The sequence below is a fragment of the Nyctibius grandis genome, chromosome 5, assembly GCF_013368605.1.
Source record: "Nyctibius grandis isolate bNycGra1 chromosome 5, bNycGra1.pri, whole genome shotgun sequence".
Classification (NCBI taxonomy): domain Eukaryota; kingdom Metazoa; phylum Chordata; class Aves; order Nyctibiiformes; family Nyctibiidae; genus Nyctibius; species Nyctibius grandis.
Genome location: NC_090662.1, coordinates 40862721 through 40885525, shown reverse-complemented (window position 1 = coordinate 40885525; position 22805 = coordinate 40862721). Strand labels below are relative to the sequence as shown.

Genomic DNA, 22805 nt, shown 5'->3' with positions numbered 1-22805 from the left:
CAGAGCATGAATGGTTTCTGTGTGAATACTAAGGAAACCCCAGGAACATGTTAACACAATGCAACTTTGATAAGATCATAATAGTGAAGCTCACATATGTGTTTGTATTACATCTTGTAAAAGCCCCCAATTGTTGTCTATTAGGATAATTGATATAACAGTCAAAATGGATTAGGATTATATATTGGGTAAAGTCATGATTTCTGCTGTATACAGGAACTACCAGTCTGACTTTCTTTTAAGCTCCCAGCAGTTACTCTGAACAGACAGGATGTAAAAATCCTAAATCTTGCCAATTCACTGATAATCTTAAAGGATCCAAAAGGGAGACTGCCACTACTAGTAAATCACTTTTAATCAAAGCAAACCAACCTCTGCGAACCAGACTCCATTCTCATTGACACTGATACAGATACCCAAGTAATGCATTACTTCATATGTAAGCTATCAGTACTATTATTTAAATCATCATAAGTAGTGCCAAAGTCTGACCCTGCAGTTCCGCAGTTCAACAGTTCTCAGGATTGACAGACTAGAATAAAACAAACTGAAAATAGCAAGTTTATTTTTAAAAAGTAAAAAGAAAAAGCAGAATAAAGACATACATTATGCATTACTAGCCTTCTAAAACTGCTATGGAAATAGCACACGCAGATATATAACTGAGCTGCCAAAAAACCTCTGAAACTACAATACTTGTACAATAGAGTACAATAATAACAGGCAACATCATTTGAACTGGCAAGAGAAAGAATTAAAATCACATGCAAATAGATTACAGCAAGCTGTTGCCTGCAAAATTCTTGCAGCCATGCTATAAAACACACCAATCATGTCTTATGTGTGTAGAGATTTCTCTAGGGTGGGATTCAATCCATCTATTCTCCACAACTGCCTATCATCTCTGTAAGTTCCTCAGTTGCCCAGGATTTTCTTACTTAACCTTAAAGCCCTGCAGACTGAAGTTTAATTAGCTATACGTGCTCAAAATCATCAGCCTAAGGTAGCAAGCCTTACCTCCCAACTAACACTTCATTGCATTTCAAGTTTCAACTGACAGCCACCCAAAATCCAGTTCCACCCTCTGGAGAAACCTTCAGAGCCATGTAAGGTCAGGACAGAGCACAGCTCCATTCATAGTGCTCACATTCAACTTGTACATTAGTGTCTCGGAGTGAGAGCACTCACAGGGGGTCTGCCAATTAGTAAACATGATGAAGACGTAAACCCACAGCTCCTATAAAAGTATCCTAATCACCAGCTCCTACGCTTTCCTGGATGAGAAGCATTCTCCAGCCCTTCTCTTGAAGCTGAAATGCTATTCAGAGAAAAGGCTCCAGAAGAGAAACAAGGAAGAAAAGGGTATCTTTCGAGTACTAGTTAAGGCCCATTCTCAAACTGAGACAGAATTGGGGTTCCAGGTTTTGCTCTCCAATGTCTGTATTTCAGATCAGACAAAAAGCAGCCCTAGGGATGTCACCTCAGATCTTTACAGGGATGCCTAAGTACCAGGCCAGGCTTCCTCTATGGTTTCTTCTTCTCCCATGTGGCCCCACTACTTTTAAAGTCATCACTGAATAGCAGCCCTGGGTCTAAAGAGTTGTCACCCAGACCAGCTCATGGCATATCACTTCTCTTGGCACACAGGTTCAGCCCTGGCTGAGCACTACCTAGGGTCTCTCAGTGCTTCAGTTATTAGGCTATTACACTGAAGATGGACTTACAGTCCTCCTCCACAAAGTGTTCATCCTTATGAGATGGCTAAGCAAACTGGTCCTGAGTAGCATGAGGGGAAATGCCACATTCCTGGTTCCCCATACAGAGTGGAGGGGTAGATGCGTTAATCCAGTGTAAACTCAGTGGGTCACCCTGTGGTGTGCAGGAAGCACATAAGCTAGGTGAATGGATCCCTCTCTGCAGCCCTTCCAAGGCACCTATTTCACAGCACTGACTGTATAAAGACTAAATAAGAATGGGCTTTGTCAGGTAGATTCTACCATCTGTCCCCTTCAAGGACAGGCTCCTAAAATCCTAGCGAGGCAGCATGTAGCTTGGGTGGAATGGATTTCCCACAATGTCAGGCTACGAAAGAAACGGGATGAAACCCAGAGATGTCTGCGTTCAGGAAACAAAACCACCTTCTTCTCCTGTCTGTCAGCTCAGGGTAGTCAGCGGCTGCCCTTGTGCAGCAGAAAGATTTCCTTCCTAGAGAAATCACTACAACATCAAAACAGAGACGAAGCCTCCCTGCCTCGCTCTATTGCAAAGAAGGAAATCATACCCCATCAACAGCCTCCACAACAGCAAGGCTGATACGCATTTTCTGTGCAACCAGAATCATTCTGAACAGGGAGTAACACAAGACTGCAAAACAAACAGTGCACTATGAGCATCATTAGCCTCCACACCACGATTACATACTCCTCAACATACGGCTTTCTCATTCAGTCTGTCATCTTCCAAGGCCTCGATGTTTTACATTTCAGGGGTTCCCCTGAAGACTGAAAATACCTGGATTCTCTTGGATCTGAAAAGATCTCTTCCTCTTTTAGCAGCAGTGTCACTACTGCATCTTTAAACCACTAAACTGCGTATCTCAATCTGACTACTTAAACAGTACAGCCTGTGAAGTCACAATTTTCAAATTTCAGGTTCTTGTCCCTCTGTTTTTATTTTGTTTTTCACTTGCAGTCTGATGAATATCTCAGATAGGTCTTGGGATAGAAAAACAAGTGCACTTGTAAACACCATTGTAAACTATGTTCCCTTTGTATTTTAAATTGGTATCTAGCACGAAATAAATTCAAGACAGCAGAGCAAGAATGAATCATGCTAACTAAATCACATATAAAGTACATTACTACTGATACAGAAAAAATTATTTTTTTCCTCGCTTGGAATTGTGTGCTACAGAATTAGAAGCCACCTCCTGGTGAGGATATTTCACAGCTATTTACTGACAGAAGCCCAATTTCTTGTTGAAAATCTAGCCTCGTACCTAAAATGTAATACTGAACCGTAATTTAAAGTGACGCTTAGTCCCAGGATTAAGGAAGAGGTAAGTAACAATACTTGCACTTAAAAGCAGGTAATGACTTTCATTCAAACACCTGAAAGCACTCTCCAAATATTAATTATCACAGTACTAGCCTCCCCCCAACCCTTCCAGGAGAGGATCAACCCTGCATTCCTTCGGCATCCACCATCCCCTGCTTGGGTCTGTAAAGAATGCAGAAAGAAGCCAAAGGTATTACTCCTCTTTAATTATTATCGTAACTCTTAATTGAGAGGAATAAATTCATCCACACAGGGACTGACTGCCATTTATAAGATGGCCCTTTTCTATCACGGGCAGAGAAAAAAAAGTGATACTTTCTTGTAAGGCTACTGCGTTACTGGGGCTTGCAGTATAAAGCAGAATCAAATTGAATTACATTAAATAAGCTGCACCATCAGTCAGAAATTGTAAGAAAACCTAAAAGTCTTCAAGCAACTAGGCACCTTGGTTTCATGACTATGTTTGTCGTTTACTGTATCAGTATTCGACTTCTATATGTAATTAAGGCACAAAGATGAGAAAATACCATCAATACGCATCAAATACCTTTCAGGCTTATATCTGGGTTTGGTTCAAAACCCTTCTGGTCCCAAATCTCTCCACTCTATCCTGTATGTAGAGAATACACAGACTTCTTTAATATCTTACTCCTACCCCTCATTGCCCAGCAGCTAGACATATGCTAGAGATACCGAGACACTCACATCTGAGTTTACGGAAACTGGTAAAAACCATATATTGGTTTAAGATCCAGAACTGAAAAGCGTGTTTCCCTCCCTCATCCAACCTGGTTGCAAGTAAGCTTTACTGGAGGAGGATGGCCTTGAGCTGAAGGCACAGGGCAGGCTGCCAGGAAATCCGAGTTCTGTTCCTGGCTCTTCTACAGATTTCCTTGGGCAAGGCAATTAACCTTGTGGAGTACATTTTCAATGGAGGCGAGGCCCAGCTTCTCTTTCTGCATTCATAACATTTTCAATGGCAAAAATGGAACTGTTACAGCAAAAACGAGTGCCTGTACTTTTCACTACCTCATATATTTTCTCTGTCATGTAGTTGGATGCATAATTGCTCATAACTGTGCTAGCAACAAAACCAAGAATTCAAAGACCGCAGGTGCAAAAATGCCTCCTGATGCTGCTACAACCAGCCTCAGTGCTCAGTTTCCTTGTATGTAAAATGCACAATGAGGCTTATAAAATCAAAATACAAAGCCAAACAGAAAACTAATTTTTAAAGTTCTTGAACACCCGTTATCTGAGATCATAAAAAGAAAACAGATGAGAATTTCAGTTTACCTTTCACTACAGATGCTGTATTTTTACTTTCTGCATTTTTTGCCTGTTAAAATTTCCTCTTTGGACCTCAGATAGGATAAAAGATTTTCCTTTAAGGATTCTGAAATGACAGCTGAAGTCAAAATATTTTTTAGCTAAACTGGATATCTTTTAATATCCCTTAACAGAAGTGGAAGCAAATTAGAGAATAAGTGAAATATCCTTTTGGTAATATAAATGTATTTTAGAAAAGAAATATCATGGCTAAATTTTCTGTCCTGATCTATAGGAAGACCTGCACTTGAAATAAATGATGCCACATCTACTTATACTAACAAGGAACAGGACTCTGAGATTCCAAGGAAGGACACTATTTGCTTAGACAAGCTTCTAGAGAAACGAAGACACATACCTCTCTGAACACAGGTGAGACAGAACATATTTTTAGTGAATTTTTATGCATTTGATACAAGCAAGCAAGATGTTTTTTCCTTTCCCAGAATGCTGAATAGGAAAAAAAAAAAAGACAAAAATTGGCAAAAAAAGAGCATTAAATATCTGTTAGTCATAGGAGAAAAGTTCAACAATCACTGCTTCTGTCAAAATTTTCAGGTTGGAGAGATGATTTCTTTTACAGATCATCTGAACCAGAAAGTAAATGTACAGGTATAAAGCTTTTAAGGCTTTCAATTCATGTCCTTCATCCACTTCTTAAGTATACGAATTTTGGAGAAGAGAGGTCAATAGTCTGTTTTTCATAATTATAAAAGCCCCTTCAAGCTCTTTAGACAACTGAAACAATGACCCCTCCCCGGTGACAGTCTTGCCCACACAGATGTAAAACATGTTCATGAAAGAAGGTATTTTATATTACCATGTTACAAACTAGTATCTATGACCTTCACAAAGAAGGTAAGGTAGTTTGGAAGATTAAAATAACAGCAACATGTGCACATTTTTATGATGTGCTTCACATGAAGCAGTAACACCACAGATACTGCAGTCAAAAGTTAGAAAGACGTAAAGTAACTGAAATGATATTATTCTTCTGTGCATGAGAAACTGATTTTTTATCTGTGCTATCTTCTATAATTACATAAATAGCAACTTCCTTTTTCATTCACCATCCAATACATGTGATTTAAGTTTTACCTCAGTCATGGTTTGCTCCAAATGGACCATGAAGTAATTCATTCAAACAAATATATGTTCTCGTAACAATGGAATCTCTAGCCTAGCTTAGAGATGCATTGGTAAGCACCATGGCATCAGAGAGGGGATCTCTCACACGCAGCTTTTGCTATCTAAAAGTCAGAATGTGTCTTAATTTATCATCTAGGTTGTCTTTTCCAATGTCAAAAGATTGCTATCTCCAGACGAGAATTCACCACATCTATAACAAAGCCTTTTTTACGGCAGGATGGACTGTCATCTCAGAACATCCTTCTCTCTCCACCACCTAGTGAAGAAGCCTTCATGACTTTAAGCACGTCCTAGACTATGACTTCATATGAGACAAAAATGACTGCACCGAATGAGAAATAGGCAAAATTAAATGGCTTCACATCACGAGCATGGCACTAGCTGACAGAAACTTCTACTTCTACTAGATAATGGTTTGCAAAGACTCATTATGGGCAAGAAATAGCCTCAAAACATTGGTAGGTCTTCTGAGGCAACGAGGTTCTCTTAATATGTATTTCTTCAAAATTCAAAACCTCATTTTCAAAATCTTACAAGTGAATGAGCATCAGCAGCCCTTGCCCTGACACAGGCCTTCTGGAACTGCTGGCATAGAAACATCTTGCAAATTCCATGTTAAGGTTTGATTATCTCAGCTATGACAAAACTGCAGTGGGAAATAATCTGAAGAAAAAGTTATTAGAAAAAAGGATTTTTGTAATGATTTTTTTAAATGTGGCTTGGCACTGCTTGAACTGACTTTCAGTATACAGTGAAACTCTGCCCTCATTAAAAAGGGGAAAACCTGAGCTTTAAAAGTACTATAATGTCTAGGTAATCATGATTGGATCAGATAAAGTTCCTGCTTAAGGAAATTAAGTTCATTTCTGCTTATCTTTTATCTTCTACCAACCTGAAATGTGCTATCTAGACTACCTAGCAGAAAACAAAATTCTTCAAAGAGAGACAAGTTTTCTGAACAAGTCACAGTTGTTACTTGGGCATCAGTGACGAGACGTGTAAGCAGATGCTTCACATGCACCTTGCACTTGGAAAGTCACTGATTCTCTTCCACTGTTATAATCACATGGCTTCCAGAACAGTACCTTTCCATCCTTAAAAACGTTTCATGGCATGGCATCAGCTGTCTCACCTCCCCACCAAAGTCCTTCTCAAGGCTGTAAAAAGCTCTGGACTGTTCCTTGGGTTTTTTGAGCAATTCTGCCATGCCATGCAGTGAATCTGTGGTTCAGGTTAGAGAATGTGGAGGTAAAATCAGACAATGCCAAAAAATTCTATCTAAAGACATAACAAAAACAATGGAAATAAAAACCAAATACCCTTTTAAGCATCAACTTCAGAACTGGGTTCCAGATTTCTCCATTAAACTGACCCTGAGAGCACTAGAAGTCTATGAAATTTCCAGAGGTCTTCAAGGCAGTTCTTTGGAACAAACAGCAGAATAATTGATTATTCAGTCTCCTGCTCTACTCATAATCCTTCATTCCCTTTCTTTCAGCCAACTTCTAGACACACACAAAATAATAAAATAAAATAAAATATAAAAAAGCTTTGACTGTGAGCTCAGTAGCAAAAAGCTGGCACTGATGAAGTCAATGACAAATCTTCCACTCACTTCTAGGAACGTGAATCTCCACGGCTATGGATTTAGCTTTATGCCTATGTTACATAAAATAATTCTACTAATAAAAAACAGGGTGCTTCATCAGCCTTTTTCAATCATCAAAGGCTATGTCTACAATACATAGGCAATGTGGACCTGCAGAAGAAAAAAAGGCTGGTGATGAGGATCTAAGGTCCATACCATGTACCTTTCAAGAGGTTTTTATTTCACTTTAGCCTAATCCTATGGGTTGAATGCCTACAGGACTGCACTTCTGAAGCATATCTCCCAATTTTGTTTCATTTGACATGAATCCAGCCCATGAGCTCTGGGACTGCTCCACAACACATACAGTACAGGGGCACAACTACGAGATGCATTTTCAAAGCACACTCTTGATTTGACCTAACACACTAATGTAGATGCATTCGAAGAGCTTAGAACATGTTCCCGCATTAAAACCTCTACAATTAATGAGTACCAAGGTCATGAAGAGGTTTACTTCCCTCTCTGTTAATAGGACTTGTAGCCTTCAATGTGCTTCACACACGTGCAGCACCCTACAGTGAAGATGAGTTTTACAGCAGCAGGCTCTGTGTTTCTGATTCCAAATATGTCCATTTCCCACCTACTGACCTTGTTATCTTCAGGATTTTTATTCAATTAGCTCTCCACGTTTAGAAGGCTTTTCTATGTAGCTGAATATTTTATTTTCAGCAGAGTTTGTCCATCTTTACTGTCTGTTCTACTGACAAGGGTCTTCTTTTCCTTGACAACTTTGCAAAGTACATGTTATTGCATTAAAAAGATCATTGGATGTCTCATACGCTTGTGATAAACTGGGCTCCTTGCCCTCTTCACTTGGGCTCTCCCTTCCCCTTCCCAGTTTTATACTAGTCAAAAAGATTTACTTCTCTTCTAAAAAATAATATATAAATAAATACATTGCAAATCACAAACATTAAATACTTAATTTGAACTGGCAGAAAGACCAGCTACTGGAATTCTACAGTGGTCTGTTAGCTCATATGTCTCTGCATGTGCATATTGAAGGAAACAGCAGAAATAATACTTTACAATTTGATGAACAACATATGACACAGAACCTCTAGACTCACAAAAAAGGGTTACAAACTTAGGAAAATACCTGCCATCTAGAATTCTGCCCTTTCCAAGAAAAAAAAACAAACCTACACACTCCTTATTTTCACCGACACAGAACCGTCATCATTAAGGCTTGATATATAACTAAATCAGATTAAAGAAGAAAATAATCACTAAGGACTTAACTGAAGTTTGGGTTATAAACAGGGGCATTTTCTGAGTACATGTTGGCTGTCAAAACAGAAAGGATGATACTGTGCCATCTGCTTTTAGGCAGAATCCTTTGATTTCAACTATAAGCTTTGCTTATACTTGGCACCATAATGGCTTATAATAATTTAACCATATTTCTTTCTGGAGCAAAATATAACATCACTCTCCGTTTCATCACGCACAGAGGAGGAACCCATGAACCTAATTCAAACTGGAAAGAGTGAAGCAAGAGAGGGGGAAAAGGCATATTTGATTCTCAGAGTCTATAGAATTATCTCAATGCAAGCTGCAGATGGGAGCATTATCTCCAAAAATCACAAGAAGTAATCATACCGTTGGAATAAGCTAATAAAAAGACTGTGCTTTCAACAGGCACAACAGCAAAATAATACAGAGTTTGAAAATATGCCTTAATTTCAGAAAAATAAGTGAAACTGTCAAAGTATTGGTCTCACAATGAAGTAATGCATATGCCTACTAGATAACCAGTCATTCCCATTTCTGCAAATCAGATTCTTCACCTAACAACAGCCCATACTAAACTTAATGCTTCACTCATACTGCTTATACTTTTCTTCCCATAACGATACAAAAATAAAAGGAAAACATTCCAGCCTAAAAGATGCCACAAGCATTACATTTAGCCCTTTTCACGGAAAACTCACCTTAGATTCTGACTACAAGTGCTTGGGAGAGAAAATCTTTTTTAACATTTTAGACTGCTGCATCTTCCCTTTTCGCAGAGCTCTTCAACCATCCCTATTCAACTGTCAACATTCCTAATTCAGTGGGGACGGTCTGCCTGTTATAAATTCCTCTCATAAATCAGATATTTCTGCTGCTTCCCCTGGGATTGCAACCAAGGTGAGCACCAAGCAAAGCAACACTCAGCATCCACATGTGCCAGGTCCGAGGCGGACAGGAGGAAGCAGACAGTAACCTATCCATGTTTTACTGCACTTGGCATTTGCTTTCTGCAAGCTGCCTTTGAGAAGATCACCAGCACAGGTACGTTAGAGTATGCCACCCTTTTCCTAATGCCAATGAGCCTCTTCACATACCTGAAACCTGCCCAACTTAAAAACTACAGGCATAAGCAATATATAGTATGTAACAGTCTGTTTTCTCCAAAGAAACATCCTGGGGTACTTTATCACTGGTCAACACTACAGAACTAGTTCTTAAAGTGACTGTTAAAGCCATCTCTCTTGTGTTTAGCTGCTGATACTCCAGAGAACCTCAGCTGTAGTTTTAAGTACATTCCAGTGCTGTTTGAGCTTTTGCAAATATATACTTTTACACTTGTGTTAACATCTATGCAAAAGAACTGAACAAAATGAGGGGGAAAATGATGGGACTGCAGAGAGGAAAGAGAAGGCGAAGTAAAATAAGGGAGAAAAATTGAGATGGGGAGGGACAGATTTGAAAAAGAAGTTTAAAGAAAAATGTTGACCAGATAAAGGGAAAGGGAACTGGAAAAGGGGAATCAGAAATATTAACTTGTGACGGAGCACATGGCCACACCTTCGTATCTTCTAATAGCCGATCATGTTTTCCAAGTGACATACCCATCACTTTTCTTTTGAAAGCCTATGTGTAAGTGAAAGACATGGAAAGGAGAGGTGCACAAGGCAGACTCTCATCAGCTGTAAACATCAGTGAGAACACAGAATTTCAAGTATCTGAGACAGAAATCTTTCCATGGCCAAAGGATCAAAACATATGTCTGATAACCACATCTACAGACTAAACTAAACGGCCAGGGAAAGAGGAAACTTCTAATGAAACATATTACCCGTCACTACAATTATATGAGGCATGAAGATGGCCCAGAATGGAAAAACTAAATTCTAAGTGCAAGTATCCTGCTGTTCATTTTTGCTCTTTCTCACTGGATTTATGGAAAATATGCCGTGTTTCCAGGCAATGCAGGACACAGACGTTTTGATTTTTAAACTTTATCTTGTGCACACTACATCTGAATGTTATCACCTCTCTTAATCACCTTCTGATGTCTGATAGTGCCCCTTTAACCTCTGTTACTCAATTACTGAATAAGTTATCTCATTGTTACTCTCTTTTGAAGGAAGAGTTGTGCCTCTTTCCATGCTGATAAGAGACACATAAATATTCACTCCCAGCAAACATTTAATAGTAAAGTGTCTTGAGCAAACTACCAGAGTCTAAAGGTAGGAAGCTGTGGTTAACTTCTCTGCTATCTTAACCCTTCAGTCAATCCACCAGAACAAACAGACAGAGAAGATGGATGCTTTTTTTCACAAATGAAGCAGAATTGTGTCTAAAAGAATGGACTTTATAACCTGCTTTACAACACAGCAAATAAATCAAATCATTGGAAGTGAAATACCTACCCATTTTCTGGGCCGGCCTCTGGGTCGCTTTTCACCAGTAGCTTCTGCTTTCTGTAAAGGGAAAAGAAACAACATACTTTATACCTCAGCAGTATTTAACAGCCTCAGTAACTAGGAACCCCTTTCCTGTAACATTATCCATAATTGTATCTCTTGGGTGGCACCAAGCCCCCATCCCGCTCTATGGGGTTTCTGGTGGAATGTGTTTATGTTGGTTTTTCTGACACTTCCTAGCCAGTGTGGCCAGGGGTTGCCCCGCCTGTGCTCCAGGATGCCCCCAGCCCTGATCCACGCTGTGTCCAGGGGCACAGAGGAGCATGCCCATGCACACCCAGTTAGTCCGTGCCTGCAGTACAGCCTGGGGTGCCCCAGCCCCAGCCAGCCATGGGGCATGCAGGCTTGTGGATTGGGGTGCAGAGCAGCTTGGGAACCCGAGAACCCCCAGTAACATCAAATTTAGTCTTTTGCAGGCTGTCAGAAATTACCTGTAGATACTAAATGAAAAACACAGACTGTTTCAAACCTGAACAAAGCAGTTTACAGTGGCCACAATTTCTTCTTTAACTCTCATGATGCTCATGCGTGAAATGGATTTGGACTGACTATCACCATGAACGTGTGTGTGTTCATATTGGGAGATAAATTCTCTACTTCATGTGAAATTTTCCAGGTAAAAGCACATTCTTAATCTGTAAGCAAACCTTTCACTGGTCCAAAACACACCTTCCCTTTTCAGGTTTAAGGAAACAGCATGGAAGGTGCCCTAGAAGTGACAGCTATATTTATGTAAGCCCAGCAGCTGGTCCTGGAGCTCAGCTTAAAGGAAATATGGGTTCTCTTAACAGACCCTTCCACTAATTCACTGACACTGTGCATACTACTACTTATGCGCTACACTAAAATACTTACAGGCTTTAAAATGAAAATTGCAGGTTATTTTCTCTAGATAGGCTCTGCCCGTCCATGCACCTCATCAGGTAAATAATCCTGTCCCACTGAGGATGACGAGGATTTTGCCACCAGCTTTAGTGAGAGCTGGACTTTTGCTGCATACAAAGCCCCTTAGAATGAAGACTTTTAGTATGCATTCAGTAAATGTGCTTCCACATTTCCATTAATTGCTTTTTTTCCAGTTAACTGTATGTGTATTTGATTTGCCGTTAGAAATCAACTGTGTCATTAAATAAATCACTTGCTGGTCAATCTCTGTAACATATACTGTAACCTAACACTGTGTAAAGCGGATCCCTCTAAAAGAGAACTTGAGCTGAGGAAGTAGTGGAGGAATCTCTACAAAAAAACTGCCCTGCGAGTTAAATTCAATTACTTTGAAATAAATATCTCACCAAGAAGAAAGCTGTTAAAAATAAAATTCACACTCCTAAACGGCAAAATTATCACTCAGACTTGTTAAAAGAGTAAACTTGCTCTTTAATCGTTTATACCAGTGTTACTTGTAAGGTGAAACCCTCTTATGAGAATACTTGTTAAAGTGCATTTTCTATATACTGTAACTGTCTATTTCAGAGCTTTATTTCCTTTTAAAGCATTCATTTCTTTATACCTTGTAATCTGAAGGATGCAAAAATAGATGTGGTTTAGTTTTGACAAGCTGTAACTCCCTGCATTTATGTTTATTTCACAAAACACTGGGCACAAATCTTAAAAGAAAATATTGGTTAAAATTGTTCTTAACAAATCAGCACCTGACATGTTATCAAAGCACAAATGCCACTTATTCTCTTCTGTATTTTACCGCATCTGAAGGAAAGACCCTTTTCCAAAACTGTGAAAAAAAAAATTAACTTTTTGGAAACAAAAACTACTTTGGTCTCACAATTAAAGTTCCTACAAACCTGACACATATTGGAAGTTTAACTACAGCGTATAATCTAGTTTGATGGGAAAGAGAACATGAGAGATTTCTTTGAATAACTAATCTTTGCTTCCTGCCATAAACTGTCACGCAGCATGGCTGCTTGCCACGAACAGAACAATGCTGCGCTTTACCCCCGAGGAAGGTCCGTGTCAGAAGTGGCTAGTGTTCCTGTGGGCTAGTTTGGATATCAGTTTGTCAAGTACTTGGGGGACCTTTCAGACTGAAAGACACTATATTCCTGCTGTATATGATTTCCACCTCGTGTTAGAAGAAAAACATTTCCATAGTTCTTATCAAAACCAAATCTTTCCCAGAGGTGAGCTGAGCAAACAGCGGGGCATGCCAGAGATGATGTTTTGGTACAGAGTGATTCTGTAAGTAAATAGGAAGGTTTCCACAGACTAAACTGCAGAAAATGAACAACAAGAACCTCCAAGGTGGACGTTTTTATCTCCATTCCAAAGGAAGAGAAAGACAAAACACTTCTGGAACAACCAAAAGGAGCAATGGCAGTCCAGTGGCAACATCAGAGACATGAAGTTTAGGAAAACACTCCACCTCTTTCCTCTGGATTTTTTTTAGTTTGCATTTTGCAAACACAGCCTGTATTTTCTCCAACAGCACAAGACTGCCTTTTAATTGAAGCACTTGAAGAAAGGTTTTATTGCATATCAGACAAATAATTCAAGGTTTCTCCATATAATTTTCAAGTAATTAATAAGAAAAGGAACACGTAAGTGCCAAAGCACTGAAAACAAAGTGCCTGAAAACAAGTATTTGCGTAATCAGAAACATGCCAGTCTGTTGGCTCTTTGTTTTAATTGAAGTGTTGCCTCTGAACCTAGGAACAAATCCAGAGAGAGCCCTAAGCCACCCAGAGGTAACACGGATTCCCATCTGGGCAGCAAGATGCATGTGTTCCCAGCCACCCTACACGAAGCAGCCAGTACCTGCTTAGTCAGGAAGGAAGCTGCTGCCTTCATCCTCTAAAGCACCTTTTGAAATGGAGATGTGTTTGGTCAGGGTTTTCTTAACATTTAGTGCTACACTATGAGGCATAGTCTTGTTCTATACAGCTAAGACACGAAATCACCAAACTTAAAGGAGGGTCGGGTATGTTATCAAACACAAGTTTAGGTATTTCATGAAAAATTATGAAATTTCTTACTAATATGAATACATCATTTTTGCTATGTCACATTTTAGGAACAGAAAAAGATGTACTTGCTTTTAAGTGCATGATCTATATGGGAAATGTTCTCTTTTTGTCCCGGGTGAGAAAGATGGCCATTACAGTCATTGCCATCTGGAAGAGAGCGAACAGTCCCCACGCAGATTTGCAATTCACCATCAAACCCTGCTCCCAAACGGTTGCTGTCAGCAACCATAGGACTTGACTGCCCATCATCTCTGCCTCCTTGTTGCATAAATGTGCTGTGCCCAGACAGAATCTGAGGCTGTACTACTGAAAGCAATTAACAAGACAAGTATCAATAATTGAATAAAGTGCTCTATGGGCATCCAACTGTCATCAAGGAAGATCTCAAATGCAAGAGAATTCAAATTTGGAGAACTCTTATCCACTTTGCAGAATGATCTGCTGGAGACCTCAGATAAAACGTTTCAGAGCTGTAAGTCACGTGAAATAACCAAGAGCTCTTGGGAGGAAGATCACTGTTGCCAAACTGTGACCTTGCCCAAGTATGTGTCCCTCTCCTAAAAATAAGTTATTTTGTTAAAAAAACACTCTGAAAAGAAACTTAGGCATTGGTTAGATGATACAAAACCATCCCACTTCCCATGTCCTGTTCTACCCATTTTAATTCTAAACAGGAGCCAGTCGTCTCCTGCTTCTCCCATCTTGCTCAAAACGCCTGATTTTGAGGTCTCTTATTTTTTAGGCACAATAACCATGCTACGATCACCTGATAAATCTGATCTTGTTTTCCCTTCAAGCCTGTAATGACTGGTGTTGGTGAGAATGAACGAAGCATGGAGAAGCCAAATAGATTTTCACGAACCAATTTAGGGCAGAGTCCTGGTCACATGTGCCTTTTTTTTTTTTTACCTTTGGACTGCTTAACTCAGGGACATGCCTTTCTACATACCAAACTCTGGCCATGTAATGAAGAGACAGTCGTAAGTGTAGTCACACACAGTACCACAAGTTCTGGTTTTCAGAGGATGATATTTCAAGATCTAGAGGTATTTTTAGTGAATTCCACTACATCAATAACTCCAACAAAACTCAAAATATTTTAACTGAAGGTGAATTTTACTAAAGAGTGTTTACTTTTGGATACTCCCGGGATATCCCTTGACATTTTCTTTCAAGACAAACACAGAGTAGCTACTACTCCTTTTTTTTTTTTTAACCTCGCAATTGTGTTTCCTCCTTCCAAAAAAGAGAGTATTTATGCCTATACAGTATTTTTGTCAAACCCAACTACAGGAGCTAAACAAAGAAAAGCCCTTGAATGCTTACGGGAAATGCAATGGGCTGGGAACACAGCTCAGCCTAACAAATAAAACTCAGTCACAGAATACCCAGGAAACGAACAAGGAACATCCCTACTAGGATCTTCATGCAAAACTAGTCGTTCCTTAGAAAAAAAAGAAAATCTTCACTTTTTTGCTGTTTTTTTACAAATATTTTAAATTAATAACAGAATTACTTATTTAAATATGCAGATTTCAGTAACAGCCTAATTGTGGGGACTCGAGTACAAGGTGATTAAGAGTCTTTCTGTGTCTATCTCTTCTCATCTGCTAACTTGTTGTCTTCCTTCTGTTCATGAAAATTAAACAATTGAGAAACGGTTTGGTTTCCTATAAAACGCAATTTACCTTTTGTGTCCAGTTTATAACAAGCTAGGCATGTGTGACACGCAAGGCTTTTAAAAAAACGCGTATTACCTAAAATTAGAGTAATTGCCACATTATCAGCTGTCCAATTGGTCTTGCAACATTCTGTATGCATTGTCAAGTTTCACATTGCTAATTTCCTAACAAGCACAGTTTGTTTTCAGATGCCCCAAGGCCAGTTTACTTAGACCAAACACAAGCTCTGAAAGCTAAAAAAAAAAAAAAAAAATCCCATGAACCAAGAAATTTTAAATACACAACACAACCATGATTCCACGGTAAACTGTCCCTCAACTGATTTAAGGGTATTTCCTTTTTGAAGTATAACAAAACAAAGTCCCAGTTCTGGAGTATTTTTAAGTCGCTGCCAGTTTGTGCAATACATTTTTAATTGTGATGTGTAATGGTTTGCAAGAGAACACCCAATCAATTAATCATGAGTGCCTTCTCATGGCTGCTCGGTGGGTTCTCCTGGCCGACGTTTATCTTACATGTTGTGAACACTCTAATACATTTCAATGAGCTCCATTTGAAACACACAGGCCACACACTATTCTTTAGAAATTCCAGCAATTTCCAGTTGCGTGTATAGTACCCAGGTTCACATGTAGAGGGGCTTAAGCTAAGTTAGGCAGCTCTCTCTCTGAGAGTTGAGACAGGCTGTGGAAAGCCTTAAATAAATAGATGTATGCATATGTATGTGTAAATATGTTTACCACAAAATCAAACATATAGCTCCCTCTTTTAAGAGGTGATCCCCTCACCACCAAATGAAGCTTTCTTTACAGCGCCAAAACCTTTCCATTCATACTACTGTTCGGAAAACAATCGGAATTAATATTACATAAAAAGATACTCTGAGATGCCTGGTGAGAAGCTGAATCATTTTAGAGAGGGTTAATTACCAATTTGGAAAAAGAGCTAAAATATTTATTTGAAATGCGATCTCAGTGACTTTCTTCTAGTAAGGCTTTATAAGTGTTTTATGTTTTAGAGGATTTATCAAACATTTATATAGTTTATCTATAAACCTAGAAACAAATAAGACTTGTAATTACATACCCCTCAAAGGGTTTTTTTTGTGATAAAAAAGACATGTGGTATTTGGTCAATTTTTTATGCTATCAACACCCGAAAGAGTTTGCTTTAATTAGAGCAGTAACTTGATGCATTCTGAAAATCAAAATGTTACAATGAAATTGCTCAGTTCGTAAATTAGATCAAAAAAAAAAAAAAGCAACTATATGTACCAGAATCATCTGGAAAGCTCTTGATTTGACACACCTACATATATATGAATGTTTTTAACTTATTTTCCATTTATACTGATTTCCAAATCACTCATATAAATGAAATAATGTTAATATTTCTTTTAGAAATATCTTTTTAAAACACATTTCTATGAATTACTTAAAATTTAATCTTACTATAAATATTTCTCCTAGGAAAGCCAACACTCCTAAAAGTAATATTTAAAATACTAAAGCTCATATTTGGATTTGCTACACTAATAAAAAACTGTTCTCTCTCTTTTGAAGAGTGAAATTTAAACTTTTTTAAAGTGAATCTGAGGAACATTTTTACTATATAAAGAAAAAAAAATCAACATTTTAAGCTCAGTAGGTTGCAGAGTGGCTTTGATATATTTTAAATACTTAACCTGTAAAGCATTTTTTACTAATTCATTAACTTCTTGACAGAATATAGTGCTTTTTTCCAGCTCAGAAAGTAAAAAACAATTTTAAATTTAAAGAGAGTTGGAAATTGTCCCTCAAACAAATGTTAAAAACACTTATAACAAAACAGACATGAAATCATAGTCACCCCCTAATAATTTAATATTTATCAGTAGTTGCTATAGTAATTTATAACACTGAAAACTATCAAACTTAATATGGTCAGTACCACAGGCATATTGAAAAATGAACCATAATTAGATGAGGCCACAACTACCTTCTACACACATTTTGTCACAGATCTACTTAAAAGATACTGATACACTTAAGCACTACAGTTCACCACCAGATTTTGTAAGCTTTTGTTTCCAATTTAGTACCTGTATATTACTGCTAACTGCTGTGTAACCATCAACATAAACAAAACTCCCGTATTTGTTTTCAAGCCTACACACAACTATCTGCCTTCACCAAAATAATTCCTACAGAAAGGTATTATTTGCCTTGACAGCAGTTTTTCTCATGCTGAGCTTTCCTCCATTCAAATAAAATTAAGTCACATTGTCACGTTGTATTTGTGATGTAAACTCCACGCACGAAATTCAGTGACTTCAGGGAGCTTCTCCTATAGCTACACGCATTCAGAACCACCAGAATAAAAGTTTGCTCCCACCACCAAGCAGAAGTAGTGGTTCAGAAGACTAATAGCACTTCAAGGAAAAGTCTCTTTGAAACTTATTACTAAACAAGATATAGTAGGCTTTTACTGTAACTCACAGTTTATTTTACCATCACATTTTAAATATGTAAATTTCAATACATGCACTTATTTCCATCAACACATAATTGGATTTACTTCTAATTAACCTATGTTTGACAAAACACTTAGCTTTAATATACAGGTTTGGTCTGTAGTAATAATGACTGTAAGTGGGCAAGAAATTAATCTTCCTCTTTCAAAAATCTTAATCGAGAAAATAATATCCTTAGTATTGATTTCCTTAATAGATACAGGAGATCTCAGTAAATACATCAAATACATTATGTTATTTCACTAATTTGTACACTACTCAAAAAGCAAGCTGCCCTCATAGGTTCTGTACCTAGGGTCTTCATGCAGCATGTTAATTCTAATCTTAAAAATGCAAAATACATGCTCTGTGTAGCTTCCATTATTAAAAGGGCTCCAATCCCACAGTTCACAGCCTAAATGACTGGATTTTTTGCTACCAGTTGATGAAAAAACAGCATTAGGAACTCGCTCTCTTTAGTAATCTCACCTTCTGAGCTGCTTTAGAGGGACTCTTGTTTTTGCTTCCTTTGGGTCTTCCTCTTGGTCTTTTAGGAGATGGTTCACCAGTTGGTTCCTAAATACAGGAAAACATGCTATTGTGGCAAGAGGCTACAAGTAACCCAGGTCTGAAGGATAAACTATAACTGAGAAGTTACTTAAAACATATGAATTAGCAGTGTAAATAAATAACTATTTAAAATGCAACATGAAAAATTAAACAACTCAAGGTAAAGAAAAAATACATTTTGCACAAAAAAGAATTTAACTTCCCTTGTAACTGCACAAAAAACTTTGAAAAGTTTGCATATTCTAGCACGTAAGTTATAGCAGAAAACACATTTTTAAAATAATGTGGCTATGATTTCCCTCATGTAAGAATGATTATTCAAAAAATAATTCAGTTACCCATTTAATTTCAATTGCATTTCATTATAGCAAGATACAATTATCATATGCAGTTTCTAGCACAAACTTTTTTGGGGAAAAAGTTAACTACTGGAAAACTGTAAAGTAAGCTTAGACCATTTTCTCTCTCAAGAGAACAAATATTTTGGGGGGAATTTTTTCTGTTGTTCTGCAGTCAGCATTGTATTCACACCTATTCTAAACATAATTGATTTCTATTAAAATGCAAATGTAAAAGTTTCTTCAAATTGAGCACTAGAGCAAGCCAAAAAACCTCGAGGAAAGAAAATATCCGAAACAAAACCCAACTCTAAAATGACTCGACAGGAGCACGGATTATTTTAGCTATTTTTCTTAACTAGCTCCTCTGCCTGACAGTAAATAACCAGTCCTTAAAAATGGGTATGAATTACTAAGAGTTCGGATTCCAAATATTTATTCAGTGAATCATAAATACTATAAAACTTTTCTCGTCTTAAATATTATACATTTCATTCCGATTACAGGATGTGGTAAAACTAATTAAATGCAGTTTGTTAAATTAAACCAGCTTAAAACCCTTTAGCTTTTTAATTCCCGGTTAGGTTAAGGGGAGGCTGGCGAGGGGACTCCCAACTGCTCCAAGCTCTCAGTGGCGAGCCCCGCAGGCACTGCACATCTGGGCTGAACACGTTTAAGGAGACACACTGTTCTTTCTCTTCCATACATTCAAACGCTATAGCGGGGGGGGGGGGGGAACCCAACAACCCACACAACAACAAAAGGAAGCCCCAGCACAAGCTCGCAGGGCTGATGCCGGCTGCTGGGGCTGGGCGAGGGCAGCCCGGAGGGGAGAACGGGACAGGGGGCAGAGCCCGGGGCCGCTCCGGTGAAATAAGTGTCACTGAGGGCAGAGCGGGAAACCCAGGGACTCCGCTTTTATGGCTTCCCAAAAAAGTACTTTCTGTGCAATTTGCAGGAGCACATCGGTGGGAGAGGGAGGAGGGGAGCAGAGCAGCCCGGTTTCCCCCGTCTCCGGGCTCTGCTGTTCAGCTCCCTCCGTGTTTTCGGAGCCCCTCGCAGGCTCTCGGGGCAGTGGGCTGATACTAAATGAATGGAGTACAGATTTTTTTTAAAGCCCGCCGAAGCTCCCTTTAAAATGAGCTCCGCAGGCAGCCCGACTTCCCAGTCCTGCCTTCCGAAGGGAGGCATGGAAAGGGCTGCGATCAACTCCGCGCTGCCTCGCCGAACTGCCGCCTTAATTGGTTGCATCCGCGGGCAAAATCCCCCCTCGGCGGCGCCCGCGGAGGGGCTGCGAGGCGCGGGGGCTCCCGGGCCGCCTCCCCGGCGGCGGGGGCCGGGCGCACCTCGGCATTTCCAGGAGATGCGACAATGGCACTTCGGGAGAGGAAGGGAAGGGGGGTGGGGGGTGGAAATAATGCACGGATCTAGCAACCTTAGCGCGGATTCAGGTCTTGCAAGTCAAAGAAGAGGAGCCCAGCGCGTCCCATTCGGGCCCGGGAGGAGGCTGTGGGTGCGGGTGGGAGAGTGCCGGGCTCCGCTCCCCGCGCCGAGACCCGGGAACAGTCCCCCTCGCCTCGACCTGCCTGGGAAAGCGCCGGAGGAAAGGCAAAAGGTGTTGCAAATACAGGGCAAGCCCCGCCGGCTACCTCCCCCACCTCCACCGGCAACGGGGGCACCTCTCTGCATACGATGACGGGGCTGAGGGAGGAGGTGGAGAAGGGGGGAGCGCCAGGGAAAAAAAAAAAAAGAAAAAAAAAAAGAAAAGCGAAAAAACCTATGCGGCTTTCTAGACACCCTCCTCTCCCCCAACCCCAGGATCTAGGGGCAGTCAGGGGCTGGGCTGGTCAAGATCGGAGGCGGCAGCAGCCCCCGGTGGGACCCGACGCGCACACACACACACACACACACGCAGACACGCGCGCACACACACAGATTGAGACATTGCAAGGGCTGAGAGAGGAGGGAGACAGGAGAGCCCCGTTCCCTGCTCCTCGCTTTCGCAATTTCAAAATCAGCTCGAAATGACCCAGCGAGCGCTGGTTGGTCGGAGCCGCGCTGCTCCATGTTCCCTATTTACATTGAAAAGCCCCAGCTCGCTCCCTGCACAATAGTGAAAGTCCCGAGGAGGCTCGGCGGCTCAGGCACGGGCAGGCAGCACCCCGCCGCTCCCGGGCTCCAGGGTCCCCCCGCCGGGGCGCCCGTGGAAGCCCCTCGCTACGCCTCCGCACCACCTCGCCGGGAAGCAGCACACAACAAAGCCCCCCGCCCCAGCTCCAGGACTGCTTCACTTGCAGCAATAATACGTACATGTACATGCCTATAATACTATAGATCTGCGGCTCTACGTATCTATACGATACTGACTTGTGGTTGCTTCCTGGGTCTGCCTCGTCCTCTCTTCTGAGGCTCTGCGGTTGCAGGTTGCTCCTGGGCAGCAGTGGAAGGCTGACCGGGTCCCTCACCTTGTGCACTCATCGTGACTTCTGCTGCTCAGCCTTAAACCAGTCTCTCCAAAGCACCTTGGAAGGGGGGGGAATCAAAACGAGCTCTTGCTGCTTTTGCTGCTCGCTGCCACCACCACACCGGACGTCCTGGTGCTGCCAAAAAGGAGAAGAGAAGGGGAGGAGGAGGAGGAGGAGGTGATGGTGGTAGTGGTGCTGGTGGTGGTGGAAGAGGAGGGGGAATGAATCTCTCTTACAATTTAGGAATGGTTAGTAACATGAAGCAATTCAAGAGAGGGGAGGTAAAAACAAAAAAAAAAAAAGAAGAAAAGGCAGAGTAAATTGCAACCCTGGAAATGTGAGGAGGGAAATACTTCGAGAGCAGTCGGAGCAAAAAGAACGGAAAAAATCCTACAAATTGAAAGCAAGTGGTGGCTATCGCGCTTAGATCGGATCAGAACAAATTAAGATAAGACACACTGAAAATGGACTGAGAACACTGCACAATCTTGCCAGAAGCATGCACCCTGGGAAGACGGGGATTTCGGCAGCAGCGGGAGCAGCGGGCAAAAAAAGCGATCATTTAAAAAATAATAATAATAAAACGATTTGGGAGATTGGGAAGAAAAAAAAAAGGGGGGGGGGGCGGTCCTGGGTTCGTGTCTGTGATGTGAGCTGCTGGGACTGGAAATATTATTATGCGAGTCCTGCCCACGGACTAAACTAGGATGAGGGTTTAAAAAAAAAAAAAAAGGAAAAGAAAAGGAAAAACCACCTTTACCCGTGGGTGGAAAAACCAGGAGGGGGCTGTGCAAAAAAAAAAAAAGAGGAGGAGGCAGAGCGAAAACCCGAAAGACCGAGCGATGGGGGCTGGCGGCCGGCCAGACACAACACGAGCAGCGCGGCAGCCGGGGCAGCGGCGGCAGAGCACGCCGCGGCCGCCTCACGTGTCCCGCACCGGCCCGGCCCCGCCGCCGCGGCAGGTTTAAAGGGCCAGGCCGGGGTCCCGGCGCTCCGGCCCGCGCCCCGCGGCTGCCCCCGCGCAGCGCAGCGCCGTGGCGGGGGGCGGGCTCCCCCGCCACCCTCTCCCCCCAAACCCCCCGCACCCCGCGGCCGGGTGCGCGGGGCTGCGCGGGCGCGGTGCCGCCCCGCCGCCGCTGCACGTGGGCGCCCCGCCGCCGCGCGGAACAAAGGCGCCGGGGCCGCCCCTGGGACGGGCCCGCCGGGCGGCAGCGGCCGGGAGGGCGGCCCCTTTCGCCGCCGGTGCGGCCGCGGGGACGGCCGGCGGCGGGGCGAGATGTGGGCGGTGTAACCTGACAGCGGGTCGGAGCTTTCGTGCCGGGACGGTGACGGGCACGAGGAATGACCTCTTCTGGAGAGCCCTGCCCCGTCATTGTTCCCGTGAGCACGGCTGG

General features: G+C 41.3%; 1 protein-coding gene across 1 annotated transcript in view; it reads right to left on the bottom strand.

Annotated features, from left to right (window-relative positions):
* Nucleotides 1-21447, bottom strand: part of HMGA2 (high mobility group AT-hook 2) — a 126531-nt gene extending 105084 nt beyond the window's left edge. The window contains exons 1-3 of the mRNA XM_068401068.1: nt 21314-21447; nt 18528-18614; nt 10828-10878 (exon numbers count right to left, since the gene is read on the bottom strand). Of these exons, the coding sequence (XP_068257169.1) occupies nt 10828-10878; nt 18528-18614; nt 21314-21424 (249 nt within the window). The 5' untranslated portion in view covers nt 21425-21447. The remainder of the gene's footprint in view (nt 1-10827; nt 10879-18527; nt 18615-21313) is intronic.
* Between the last annotated feature and the right edge of the window lie 1358 nt (nt 21448-22805).